Source organism: Pithys albifrons, chromosome 3, assembly GCF_047495875.1.
Source record: "Pithys albifrons albifrons isolate INPA30051 chromosome 3, PitAlb_v1, whole genome shotgun sequence".
NCBI classification, from domain to species: domain Eukaryota; kingdom Metazoa; phylum Chordata; class Aves; order Passeriformes; family Thamnophilidae; genus Pithys; species Pithys albifrons.
The window spans coordinates 53663046-53678128 of NC_092460.1; the positions used below are offsets into that span (position 1 = coordinate 53663046).

At 34.2% G+C, this 15083-nt stretch overlaps 1 protein-coding gene across 7 annotated transcripts in view; it reads left to right on the forward strand.

Annotated features, from left to right (window-relative positions):
- Positions 1-15083, forward strand: part of ANKS1B (ankyrin repeat and sterile alpha motif domain containing 1B) — a 437255-nt gene that overhangs the window by 40905 nt on the left and 381267 nt on the right. For 6 of the 7 annotated variants that reach the window (XM_071552016.1, XM_071552018.1, XM_071552019.1 and 3 more), the window contains exons 3-4: positions 3614-3770; positions 12432-12728. The exons of the other annotated variant lie outside the window; for it this stretch is intronic. In XM_071552016.1, coding sequence (XP_071408117.1) covers positions 3614-3770; positions 12432-12728 — 454 coding nt within the window. The remainder of the gene's footprint in view (positions 1-3613; positions 3771-12431; positions 12729-15083) is intronic. 7 annotated transcript variants of the gene reach the window in all.

Here is a 15083-nt window from a genome sequence, read left to right on the forward strand (position 1 = left end):
CAACTGAAATTAAGAGTGATATGAACTATAATGTGATTTTGGACTATTCATAAGATAATATATGTGTTTAATTTACTCATTGCACCATTTTTGCATTCTTCCATGAAAAGTTAAACCTTTAGGATGTATCTTTATATTCTAGAAGCCTGCATATTTTCTTTAGGAAAGATTAATCTTTTGGTGAATATAGTGATGCTGAAGGGGTTTTTGATTTTTCAATTTTCATATTTTGTAGATTTTAGGAACACAGTAAATGTAACGCTGTAGATTTTAGTGAATTAATATTTAGCACCTTATAGTATAAAGTCCTTCTATCTCTACCCCTGCTCCAGAACAGGCAGCTAAGATCTGCCAGCTATTTAGTCTCTTTCTCAAGGTACCAGATTAAAGAATATCAGAGAGAACATAAAGATGGAGCAGTGTGACCCGAAGCCCTGGAGAGCGTCCAAAGAACCTTTGTGTGCTGAAGAAGAGGAGGTGGATGAAGACAGAGGGTCCCAACGACCCCAGCCCCAATTCAACAGGGTTGGGAACTGGGAGGGGGCGGAGGTGAAATTGGACATGTGGACAGTAGTGATTGGATAGATTATATTATAAAAGCTATAGAACTTAGAGCTTGCACACACGCACGTCTATGTATTCCTGGATGGGCGGGGTTGCTCATTAAAGTGCCTGCCCTTTATCTTATCTCCTACAAAACTTGGCTCAGAGTCTTTTTTTGCAGACTTTTATGGCAACAATAGGATATTCTATTTCTAAATAAATACATGAAGTTAAAATACTGTTAGATTAGATACTGTGCATTTTCCAAAATTTAGGTATATTCAGAGTCATCCATTGATATATTTACCTCCATGGAATTAGTCTAAGTCCTTAACATGGTCTGTTAAACTCAGTCTTGTTGGTCATGAGTTATGTATTGTTTCTTGTGCTGTTGCTCATTTTGACTGACAAAAACTGACATGGTAGCTTGCAAAGCTTGCTCTTGGTCTTAAATAGAGGAAAACTGGTTTTAGTATGTTTAAAACTGTCAATAAACCAAGAGTATGCAGCAAACTGAAAATATTACTGTAGAAACACTGAAACTATCAGATATTTCAGGTGAATCCTAGCAATATGAGCTATAAAATTCTCAAAATATGCAACATCCACATAGTGTTTTCAGACACAGTGTTGGTCAAACTTCTGCTGAGGTCAAAGAGGACTTAAAAACATGGACTTGTGTACAGCAACAGATATAACTGCAGCTTTTGAAAAGTCCAATACTGGCTGCTATGACCCCTTAAACTGACAGCAGGGTAAGTGGCACTTCCTGATATCACATTTATACCTTGTTATATTAAAGTGAACCAAAATACATCATGAGGTATATCATGATAAATCTTGAAGTTTCAGGACCTGTTACCCAAGCCATCATACTGATCCTGCTGTAATGTCAGCAAGAGAACTGGACAGACACCTGGTGGTTCTAATTTTGTCAGTCACTACAAATAACAAATAATTAACTTTACGCTCTATTTCAAGTTTCAACTTGATATTCAAAATCAAAAATACATACAGTCTTTTGATATAATAATCTTCCCACTTCAGGGAAGCTCCTATCCTTTAAAAACTTTTGGAGTTTTATTTTTTCCAACTTTATATTAGGTTGAACTTGAGAGATTTCAAAGTTTTTCAGGAAAAGTTAGAGCATAAAACTTAATGACCCAGCCAATAATTTTTTGGCTGGGATACTTGTTGAACACCAGTGTTCAAATCCCTGCTTGATCACTGTGTGTGATGAATTCCCTCTTCCTTTGTTATTCTGAGATAGTTCTCTTTCCTTGCGAAACTATTCCGCTTTATATAAGTAATTAAATCTTATCTGGGACAGGTACTGGAATCTCAGTCTCCCTAAGTAATTTTACTTAGCCCAGTAATGTTACTGGGCTAAGGACTCTTGGTCTTCTCTCTGAAATTTGTTTCTACAAAATGAATAAGTTCTGACAAAGTGCTAAAAAAGAACCACCCTAGATAAGTGTGATGGGTCAGGGCATTCTTGAAGGATGAAGGAGATGTATGTTCTATTTTGAAGCGTGAATCTTGCAATAGACTCTTCCCAACAATCTGTATATTGTTATCTTTAGATTTCATCTGTGGAGGGTTTTTTGCTGGTTTTCTCTCAGTTCAATTTATGCTTCCTTTGTTTTGTGTCCCTTTCAAACAACTGTGTATCTCTAGCTTTCCTTAGACAATCTACCACAACACCAACTATTATTGTATGAGAAGTCTGTCAAACCTTATGTGTACTAAAATGTTTCCCTCAAGAGTCAGTGTTCTGGAACTTTCTGTGTAGCAAAAGTCTTACTGTAGTGGTGCTGCTCTTTCTTGGTTGTTTTCATGTTATTTGACCTTGTCAGGAATAACCAAAATCTGGCTTAAATTCTCCTCAAAGCTTAGATGTGGTGACTCCAGTATCTTTGAAGTCAACCAAGAGGGGTTTTTTTGACCTCGGTATATTTCCTCAGAACTCACCACGTTTTTCTCTAAATAGGCAATTAAATAAGGTTCCATCAAGTTTGGGAGAATAATTGCTTCAGATTTATCTTCTGTCTTAATTTGTAGTCAAGGGTTTCATTTTTAGTCATAACATAGGCTATGCTGAGCTCCCTCCTTCAACTGATTTTTTCAGCCAAATCAGTAAGTCAGTGTTTCCATATTCAGTAAAAAATATGCATAGAACTGCCCACACTGTTTCATAGATTTTGTTAGCTTAATAACTAATGATGCCTGACTGTGTCAAGCTATGAGATGACAAATGCAGCAACAAGACAGAATTTATTTACTTTCTGACACAGTTGATAACGTTTTCATACCACACAGTTAATTTTTAAGTTTAGCTTTTGAAGCACAGGAGACTGCTTAAAAATCAGGAATGCGATATACCAACCTATACTAATCTTTCATTTAATGTATGGTAAGTCACACCAAAAGCACTGAAAGGAATATAAGAAGCATTAAAATGATAGTAAGTCATGTCTTCTCTCACTGCTATCAGGAAGCTGCATGTGGGAAATGAAAATAGCAGCTGTTATTTCATTGAAGATGGTATATATGTAGCTAGATCATCCTGAAATTGTTTTCTAACTATCTTTGACATAATGCTTTAAAGAAGAAGAAAAATTGTTACTTAAGCCTTACTGCAAGAATCGTGTCCATAAAGCGACCCTCTTGTCTTCCTGCCTCCAGAGCTCAGCAATGATGGGGACAAGAGTACTTCTGCCTTTAGTGTCTGGAAGGTTTCTCTTGAGGGACATGCACATGGCCTGGACTGGCAAATTCTAAAAATTATTTCATGTCCAGGTGATCCTATTGAAAGAAACAGATTCCGAGAACTGATGATAATATTGTTGATGGTATTCATAAGAAGACTCACTAAAATTAATAACATTTTGGCTATGTTTTTCTATCTATCTAATTTTTAGAAATTATTGGTCTTTATTTAGCTGTGTCACTTAAAATAAAGTTTTTTTTCTGTTATCCAGGATAAAAATCTTGGAAATATGCATGTTTGTGTAAAAACTTAATAAAATAAACTTCCTGTCAATTTTTAGATTTGCCTCCTGTTTTCCAGGGATATAGTTCTCAAATTACTTCAGTATGAAGCATCAACTAATGTGGCAGATAATAAGGGTTATTTTCCTATTCACTTGGCTGCTTGGAGAGGAGATGTAGATATTGTGAAGATTCTCATCCGTCATGGACCATCACACTCCAGAGTGAATGAACAGGTGAAGTGATAAAAAATATTTGTGTACTTTGACCGAAAAGGGTACAACATATTCTTTAGGTCTGACAAATTTATAGCCAAGTTTAGAAAAGTCTATTTTCCATTGTTTCAGTAATTTGTTCTCTAAGAGTGATGAAATCTTCCATTATAAGCATACCAGGTACCTTTTTTCTGGATAAGCACTGACCTAAAGAATACTAGATTTTGAAAGTATGGAAAAACCTTCTGCTTGTTTTTGAAAAATCATGTGGAGACATAGCCTATACACCTTTTATATATGGATGTAAATTTGTATAAACTCTGTGTCTTTTTTACTGTTTTAAAAATTAAATTAATGAAAACCTTTTAGATAAAATTAACATCCTTGGTATATTTTAAGTGTACTGTAAATTAACACATATGCAGGGAGATAAATGACAAACCAGATGGACTGCATGTATGCACATGCAGCAGAAAGGACAGACATACACCAAGAAAAATAATGAGAGTGGGAAAGGGCAGTATAATTATGTTGCATTCTGTTGTTAAACGTATGGCACACCCTCTGTTTTTATTCTGCATATTTTTATCTGGTCCATTCATAGTGTCAGTATTTAGAAATAGAAAGGAGGTGATTAAAATTTGACACTAGCTATAGTAGGCTGAACTGCTTCAAGACTGGAAGCAGGCTGTGAAATATGAACAATAATCATTAAGCTATTGAATTTGCCAAGGTAATTGAGGAGTTGTTGGAATGTAAAGCTGGAAGTCAGCTCTTGAGTCAGATCTAAACTGTAATGTTCTACATTGCCTACATTGCACCATCTGGTTCCACAGAGGCCTGGTCAGTGTAATCACAATAGGGTTGTTCAAGTGATCTAAAGTAAGGTGGGATTCAATTGCCCAAACACAGGAATCCAGTACTTCCTAAGGCCCAATAGTAACTGACATATCTACGTAGGCCTCAAAGTATGAGAGAGGATGCTCAGAATTTCCAGGTGCAGAGTGTGTGATGAACTCCAGGTAGGGTAACACCTAGTACTCTACCGCACTTCAAATGGCAAAGTGCAATCTAACAAATGAATGGCACTCTCAGTGCCTACAATAGCGTGATCAGAAGGCAAATGGTGAGAAAGTAAGAAATGTGAGACCTAGATTGCAAACACTTGATCAGTGTAAGATGCCATGCCTTGAATAATCTGTCTGATATCTGAGGTTATATACTTAGCCATTTGAATCCATACAATAACTGTGATATGAATATCAAGTATTAGTCCAGGAAATATAGGAAAATAATGTAATAAAATATGTCCACATGCCAGTCTTCTGAGAAATCCTTTAATACTCTGTATCATCCAAGAAAAAACACAAACTCACAAATTTGTCATTCTGTGCTCTGAGTTGCAGATTAGGAGTTTCTCCAATTTTCTCATTCTCCCTAGCTATTTTATGTAAGATGAAACCTATTGAATTGTAGGATTACCTTTTATCAAGGAGAGGATGTTTTTCAGGTTTATTTATGCAGCAAAGCAAAAAGCAACTTTCTGTTGCAATTACCTGTTTTCTTGAAGAGATTCCATATACTGACAGAAAACTGGAAGTCTACATAGGAACTTCAGAGAGGGGGATAGTGAAAAAGATATTTTAGTAAGATCAGAAAGAGAAATTTAAATTCAAACCTACTTCTCTCCCCAATCTAACATATACATCCAGACTTCTAGAATATTCTTGAACTTGATTAGATGTATTGTATCTGGTTTGATCATTGGAGCAAATAAGCAGGAATACATCTGATTACATAACCCACTGACTCGAACAAGTCATTCTGCTGTCTCTTCATTTTACCTCAAAACTTTCTAACAGAAAATGTGTGAGAAATCCTCACAAGAAATGCTGCACCTTAACTCTTTTAAGGGAATCTTGTTCATATTAAACTTTGAAGTTAAACTCAGGCACAGAGTTTTTCTGACCTTGTAAATTCCTTGGTGTTCCACTCTAGCCAATGACCAGCTTTAGTATGTGGACTACTTTGCTGGCACCTACTTTCTGCAGCTAATTAGCACTCTACGCAGGAGAATACTACCTTTACCAAGAAAAGAGGGAAATGCCATGTTGCTATAGAGCCACCTCCACCCTCATGTCCTCAAATAACACCTGAGTGGCATCTTCACCCTGACACCTGTTGTGCATTCTTATGAGGCTGTAGGTTTCTGAGGCTTTTCCTTACTTGTGAGTAGGCTCTAAGGCAGGTGACTCCTCATAGCTCTCATAACATCTCTCACATCTGTGGAGTTGAAGCTACAGCTTATAAGAAATCCCGGCCTATTGTTTTTTTCCTTCCTTTTTCTTGTGAGAGTTTAATAGAAGAATAGCCATTTTTCATGAGACTTTTTCACCACAGCAAATAGGTTACTTAAGTCAGCCTTTTTTTCCCCATTTTTTGTCATGTTGGTTGTTTTTTTTTTGTGTGTGGGTTTTTTTTTTTTTTAAGGATCACATCAGGAATGCAATTCTTTTCAGTTTAAGAAAATAATTCTGTTCATGATTTTAAAAGAATTGCAACTAATTTGTAACACATTTTTTCTTTTCATCTGTCTTATTAAAATTCTGTGTAAAAGAAAAACTTCTAAAATCTTAAGTGAAAGTAATTAACAACACAACAAAGACATAAATTACAAGCTCACAATACGTAAATATATAGCATCTGAAATAATTGATTTAATATGATATACTGTAAATTGATTGAACTGTATTCCACACTTTTAGAATGCAGTTAAGTAGCATCATTGGATCATAGCCAGCCATATCCAGCATCTAAAGCTCTGAATGCCCCCTACTGTTTCTATTACATAAAATTGGAAAAAAACAGTTAAGAGTCAAACAGTTAAATGACAATTATTTTATGGGGGTGGTGGAATGTAGGCTGACAAGTCTACACAAAGAACATGGTTACAGCATAACAATACTTTCAGTGTTTAATACAGGATTCTTAGTTGCAGTATGTTTCAAATTAAAATTATGGTGAAATTACAAAAATATAAGTGTTTAGCTTCCTTATGAAGACTTAAAAATATGTAAATTATAAATTGAATTAAGCTTAAGTAGGTAGTGTGAGATCAAGATGTTATTAAATAATGCCAAATAAAATAAAAAGGTGTGTTGTTAGCAGTCAAACTACTTACATATTTATTTATGTAAGGACATCTGGATAGCACAAACACTTATATGGCAACTCTCATAATAAATTACATAACTCATAAAAAATTCTTATCTATGAAAACCTGGTTAACAAATAACAGCCACATACAGGTCAATATGAAGTGTTTGGTTTTTATGCAGGAAAAAAAGGGTGAATGACCTCAGGAATAAATATAAAGTTCAAAATATATTTTAATAAATAGTTACGCAGAATATGAATACTGAAAAATCTGAAATTTCTTGGTGATGTTCTTTGTTTGTGATTCCGCATGTTTTTCTTTATGCACATAGCATGTTTTTTACTTTAAGTTTATGTGTTCAGTGTGCTGTAGAATTTGCCTGTACATCAAATTGTAACTGTCACAAAAAATGCTCACATTTCTTTAATACTCTTTGACACTTCTGAAATGTGAAGGAGAAGAGTTCAGGATGCATCCACAATATGTAAATACCTAACATCTAACGCATTTACCGACTTCTTCAAATCATCAAAATGAAGACATAAGTTGATTCTCCCAGTGACACCCCAGGGACTTCCAGATGTATAATTCAGTTCCAAAATAGCCTCCAAACCCAGTATTTTTCAAGTTCTGCATTTGATTTTTACCCCCTACCCTTAAATTAGAGACCGCATGGATGAATTTCAGTTTCCCTTGCAACTCTTACTATACACATTTAGAAGAAAAAAATATGCAGGAACAATCTTTTTGATTTGAGCCAATTGCAGCAATAAATTTGAAACTTTTTCAAAGTAGTCAACTACAACTACTTTTTTCAATTACCACTTTTTTACAATGTTTACATAAGTAAAAGTGAATTTCAGTGGGATGTCAGTAGATTTGATTTTGAGTCCAAATGATTAATTTGTAGGCAAACTTCTTTCATTTCTTCAGAGTGCTTAACTTATTCCTGGAACTTCTCAGGAAACTTAAATAAAGTAAGACCATGCTGATGCCATTCCTTTCTCTGTCTTGGAGACATTGTTAATTTATACTTTTTCTCTATTTAATTCTTTAGTCATTTATTTTCCCCTCTCTAGTTGACTGTTCTTGAGTATATAGATAGATATTTTCAAAGTATCCTACTGTTTCTTTGGTCTTTAATTTTAACTTAAATGCTTCTTTCATAACAGAAAATAGCAGAAAGCTTTTCATAACAAATGTCTTGTTTGGTTACTTGATGGGATTATGTGACAAAGAAATTGCTCAGTGATTGAGGAGGTCTCCTTTTTCAAGTTGATCATCAAAATGCATTGATAATAAAGGAGTTGAATATTCTTTGAAAACCACTACTTAAGTCCTTATTGGCTGTGCAGTACTTTCATGGACTTTCGGAGCTTTAAAACTTGCTTGGCAAAAATAATAGACTCCAAAACTATGCAATAGAAGTCCTAAATTTACCCACAGTTTAATAGAGGCTTCACAAGGGCCTATATAATATTCATGATAGCCATTCATCCTCTTGATATTTCCTGTACTTCTTCACTACCAGACTGGCAAGCTACAATAACTGTCTCTGTAATGTATTTGCTGATCTGTCCTCTAATGAATAGACCTCAAGATACGTTCTGCATTTGGCAGGGACACACATTCTCAGCCTGCAATACTGATGAGGTGCAGTGCTGTGAAGGCACAGTTCAGTTTGCATCACGCAGGCCTCAGCTCTGGCTGTATGTAGAAGACAATAGATTAAGAGGACTACAAAATGTCAGGATCATGCCCATGAAGAGACTGTGCAACAAATAATGAAGAAAATTTTAAAAAAGATTAAAAGCTGAATCATAGAATGTTTCCTTATTTCTGAAAGAAGTCTGTTGGGCCATAAGAATAACTACCTGTTTAAAATATTATTAATTATGAATATGAGAGACTTCTGTTTTATTCTGTGCATAATATTGTTCTACTCTTTTTATCTTGGACTTTGGATGTCTTCACATGGTTCTGATTTCTTGATCTTTCTGTTTCTAGAATCATTCAGTTGTAGGGTCTATCTTGTAGTTTCTAACATAGAATGAAGTATCTGAAATTTCTACAAGCATTCTAATATTTTTCTTCAGCACTAGATGTATTTATTATTCAGTCTTTGGATATCAGACTTGAAGCTCTAATCACAGAATTGTAACTTGCATGCAGACATTTTATAGCAGATTAACTGCTCACTGCAATGGCTGTTCATACATAAACTTTCTGGACTCCAGAAACAATTGTTTATGCTTTGGACTGAAAATATAGGCAGTAGTACTAAATTATTAGTAATTACTTCAAGAATACTTTTTCATATCTTTCAAATATTGCTTTTAAAAAAAAGTATGTTACTTCAGAGATATGAAGACAAACTACCTTAAAATCAGTAGTTACACCTGAATTATCTTTGTCCTTATAACAGACCTGTCAGAAGTAATAGAATTTGTGGGAGCAGTGAAATCACATAACTTCAATTTTAAAATATCATATTCTTCTTTAAACAAATTTCTTCAGGAGGAAACTCATAACACTGACAGATGTTCATGTCCATCTTTCCATGAGGGGTGAGAAGAGGAAGATAGTTTCTTCCAGTTCAGGAAATACACTCTTAGAGCCTCCACTCTCTTAGGGGTCACTTTGGGAATGCTGAACCAACTGTGTCTATCTGGTAGACATTCCTTCCTTTCCTAAATTTGAAGATGGCAGACTCTGTCAAAACCTACCTAAAACCTCTCTCCTCAGCAAAACCTCTTGATTCCAAGGTGGTTTATTTTATATCAGTAGTACTAAATTGTCAAAGCAGATAAATTTAGAGGGCAGTTAAACAAAATTTAATTTACTCTTTGAAAGTTAAAAATTATTCTTTTATGCCCGAACTGAGTTGATTAATTTATGTTTTGAAGAGGGAAGGGTGTTGTACTAGGGTTTTCATTAGGTGGTATCTCTTAGCTCTGAAAACACAATATATACAATGACTGTTCTGACATTAAATAGGTAATTTAATTATCAAGTTGGATTCTTCTGCTTTATTTCAGTGATACCTAGTTCTTTATAATTTTGTATCAGCTTGATTTGCCATGAACTGAAATGTAGCTTTAATTTGGCAAATATAAACCATAGAAAAATGGTCAACTATATACATTTGAAAATAATAACATTTTGTTACTTTCATGCACCATGCTGTTTTAAAATATACTTTTCTGTAAGTATGCCTTTGCATGCAAATTCAGCTGGATTTTCTTTATCTAGAGGGAGCAAATTTCAGTTACCTGCTCAGCAGCAGTGATTTGATCTCTGTCTGTCTATATCTGTCTATCACCGCATTTTGAGAAAAGGGCTGTAGCAAATTTAATTTTTGTGTCTCTTTGAAAATTTAATGAGGATACCTTTAGCTACAGTATTAGATTGTTGGCATAAGATTCCAAATACTTTAAGTAGTATCCTTAAATTCTTAAAAAAAAAATCAAACATAAGTAGATATTGGACAGATAGTTACAATTGTAAACATGTATTTTGCTGTCTACCTCACAGAATGTAGATATAGTTACACATACGATTTTTTGTGTAACTATTTCCATTGGGTATATACAGTAACTGTAGGCAAAAATTACCATAATTGGCCATTTTGTGTGCCATTATCTGATTTTCATACTTAATTGTACACAAAATTAATCTGCAACTGCCTGTTCCTCTATCTATAGATGAAATATTGAAAATCGAAAATTAAATTTTACTAAACTGTCCTTGTGATGTGTGGGTGTACCACTGTACGTTAGAAGTCACTAAAGCACAAAAAGCTTATCAAAGGCAGCTGGTAGATCATTGCAGCCATGTAGTATTGTGGTAGTATATATTTTAATCTGAATTTATGGTCTGTGCAATAAGAAAGAGCACGTGGTGGTCTGAATAATGCACAATGATTCAAATACTAGTTGCCAAGCCAGGTCTGCCAATGGAAGCTTCTTACTCTCACCCTGACTTTTCTCCAGCCTCTCTCTTGCAGTTTAGCAGTCTCTGATCTTATGTGGTGGTGTAGACACCCGAAGAGTTTAACTGCAGCATAGATTTTCCTGAATGTATTGATGTCTCTTCTGTTTCCCAAGTTCATCTGACTCACTCTAAACTACAAGAAGAGATCAAAATGACAGCAATGTTGTTAAAACCACAAACTCAAGAATTAAGTTCTTAGTTATACAATTACAAACACCATAACCAAAAATAAAGGTTTTCCCCTTTCTGCCTTTCTAGTTTGTACTGTGCAGCATGGATATTCTTATCCTACCTGACTTAGAAGTAGGAGTCCAAAGCCTCATTTCTCTGAATCTCTCACTCTTACTGTCTTTCAAAAGACATTTCTTTCTCCTTTTTTTTTTCAGTTCTCATCTCTTGAACTTTCCCCAGTTGTTTCCTTGAGATTAGAACTGTGGATTGAGATTTATCGCTTCTTGCTTTGGAATTATATTTCTACCTTTCTTTGGTATCTTTTCTGAATTTACATTAATTTTCTCTTTGTTTATATGACACAGCTTATTGGCTTTCTACTTTTACAGCATTTCGTAAACTGTCATAACTTTCATAAATCATGTATCAGAAGAGGCATTCAGTGTACATGCTTTTAAAATTTATAGTCTAGCCTATTTTAAGGCTTCATAGAGATTATATATATTAATAATATAGATGGCATACAGAATTCAGAGAGTTCTGTAAATTACTTCCTCTTTGCCTGAAGCTTTTTGTCTTATTGAGATTGGAAGTATATGGATGGATATGGAAGAAAACAATTAAAGCAGATACTGCTTATTCTCAGTATTTATTATGTTTATTGAATAGTGTTTCAGGAAAGACTTGGAGGCATTGCTTTATAAAGCAAAAACCTATTCAGTCCACAACATACACATATTCATATGCCCTCAAAATCACAGGTATATTTCCCTGGAGCCCCGAGAAGACTTAACTGCTTAAGTGATTTGTTACATCTTTCTACAGTTGCTGTTTTGTCTTCTTCAAAGCTTTAATTGTTGTCTTGATAGTAACTTTTTATAGTGAGACATGAAACTAATCTTGTACCCGATACATTTGCATTGCAGAGTTTTTGTCCATAATTTCACTTCTCTAATAAAAACTGTTGGTGCAAACAACAAAAATGAGAAGAGAGACTTCAGTGTCAGAGTGTTTCTAAGAGAAGGACTCAACTATGATTTCAGGAGCAATTGAATCAAGGAGGTTTACAGATTTTGGCATATCATGAGCTACAAGTTTTTTGGGGGCATGTTATTAAAAGTTGATTGAGTACAATGTGTACATGTAGGACCTGATCTGCTTGAGAGCCACGAAGCTGAAGTATTAAGGTACTATTAGTAAAATTTTAGTGGAGTAATTTTGAATCATTTAACATACATTACCATACATTATATTACAAACCCTGCCTCTGTAGTGATCTCATGGAGGCAATTCATAGAAACTGAACAATTGTATTGTGTGATTAAACATGAATTTCTGAAGCTTCTATTTTGTTTTAACAGAACAATGAAAATGAAACAGCACTGCATTGTGCAGCTCAGTATGGTCATTCCGAAGTCGTTGCTGTTCTCCTAGAAGAGTTGACAGACCCTACAATAAGGAACAACAAGCTGGAAACACCTCTGGATCTGGCAGCACTGTATGGGCGTCTGCGTGTTGTAAAAATGATCATCAAAGCATATCCAAACCTGATGAACTGTAACACAAGAAAACACACTCCTTTGCATCTTGCTGCACGTAATGGTCACAAAGCTGTCGTACAGGTGCTTCTGGAGGCTGGAATGGATGTCAGCTGCCAAGTTAGTGTGTAATTTTTTTCTTCCCTTCTTCCTTTCTTCCCTTCTTCCTTTTGTCCTTTCTTCCTTTTCTTCCTTTCCTTTACAATTAAAATATAACGCCTTACATTTTTTCTTTAAAATACAATTGCATTTACTTTGTTAGAAATGCCGCAAGGTGATACATGAAATAGATGTTTTTTATAACACAAATAATGTGTTCAAAGGGGTAAGTCAAGAAAGATGCATGTCTTCAAAGCTGAGTGCATATTTTAATTTTGTCTTGAAACGTGTAGATAAATCATATCAGCTGTTCATGTAAGTGTATATAAGTGCGTTTTCTACAACAGTGGCTGTAAAGACACTAAACTGATTTGCTAAATCTATGGTTCTTTGTGGTCATAGCAATCTGAAACAGTGTCTGACTGAGAACTCATTTTCCTAAGGCTATTGCATGCTAAACTGAAAGTTCCTAAGCCATAGCAATTTTGATTTTCTGCATTTCTATCTTGTTGCATAAATCTGAAAGAAAATTCTATAGAAATGTACTCTCTTAGCTACTGACTCCACCCTGTTAGCTGCTTGGTGCATCTAGTTCTATGCACAGTAGGTTGTAATGATGTAAAAGGGGTAACTTTAAATAAAATAGACATAGAGGGGAACAGACACTAGGTACAGCAGCAGTAAATTTTTTGTTCATTTCTTTGTACCAGAAAGTGTCCAAACCTTTTATCTACAGAGGAACAGATTCTGTTATATGTGAAGTGTTGCCTCAACCTTATGATTCCTCTTGATTTGATTGATGGCAGTGTATTTTATTTAAGGTGTATTTTATCTTCAGGTTTAAAATACCTTTCTTGATGTCTAGATAGATAATATGCTCTGAATTGAGGTTGTTTCAGGTTTACATGTATTTTCAGATAAACAAACCAATCAAACATAATTACATCTATTTTAGAGTCACATTGAGACTTTCTCTACCCCTTAACAAATCTTGTGAAATTTGCCTAATATTTGACTTTTATATCCATTTTAAGTGCATTTAATCAAACACCTTAGTCCACAAAATTCCCTTTTATATAGAAAGATTATACCTGCATTCCGTGCACTTTTGTTTCTGAATTCTTCCATCAAGGTCCTGCTTTTCAACTCTTGAGAAAAAAAAAGTGAAATGGGGAGGAGAAGATAGATTTAAAAAAGCAAAAAAACCAAAAGGAAACAACAAAGCAAACCAGAAAATATTAGCATATTTTAAGATTAAAAATGGTTTTTCTTATGTGGCTTGAAAATGAAATGTGGTAAAATTAGTTTGTTACTTTTATTATATCTAATGTGTTTTGACTTAGTGTTGTTACTTGCTTCCAATTATTTTAAAGTGAAACACTTTTATATGGTTTACCTATTTGTGTAAATGCTTACCCTTATGTATTCAATGTAATTTGATTTTGATTTTCTTTACTAGAAAGAGATACACTTGCAAAGCTTAATACAAGCTTTTATTTTTATCTGTCCTTTACTATTTCATCTTCAGTAAATTAGAAAAGTTTAATGCTAGAGCAACACAAAACAGCACTCTCAAATGCATGTTTCTGAATATATAATTTCTCTTCTATCTGTAGAAAATGAATGAGGAAAAAGTCAGAAAAGAAACTGATGCCTGAATTGATATTTAAGAAATAGAATAATTGAAGAAAAATAGCCTCTGTCATGGCAACTTACTAACTGACGGTTACATGAGGGCAAAATATTACACAATGGTTTTATGAAATGTGTTCTTCCTCTTATGCAATCTAGATAATTTTAGCACTACTGTGAATTCTCTTAAGCCATTTTTATCTATAGTTATACCAAAAGTTTTGCACTGGTCTTTGAAAAATACAGTGGCTCTAATTTTTTTACAATCTTCTTTTAAGAATGAGAGGCTCTTTTAATAATGGTGATATGTTTGGCATCTGTACTAAAATTATAGGGCTTACTTGTGGCTTTTTAATTTATTTTTATTCTATTTACTTTAAAATAGTTTATATTCTTAGGGGGTTTGGTAGTTATTCAGAGGCAGGGGGATTTATTTTATTTTTATTTTTTGTCCTAGTTTATCTTGCTTCTTCTGTGTTTGTCCTCCTTGCCATAAGGAAATACAATCTATTTATTTTCTCACCAGTATACATATTCTCTATCAATATGCTCCTTTTCTTTAGCATCTTAGCATATTGGCAAGTTGGCTCTTTACATACGGTTAACTTATTACTTCTATAGCCTCTAAAAAATTCTGTTGATGATTACTGGCAGCTTATTAAACTGAGCAGAACTTACAATATCAGCCTGTTACTTAAAACTGAACTTGACTTTTGTTATTAGCTAAATTGATCTGCATCACTG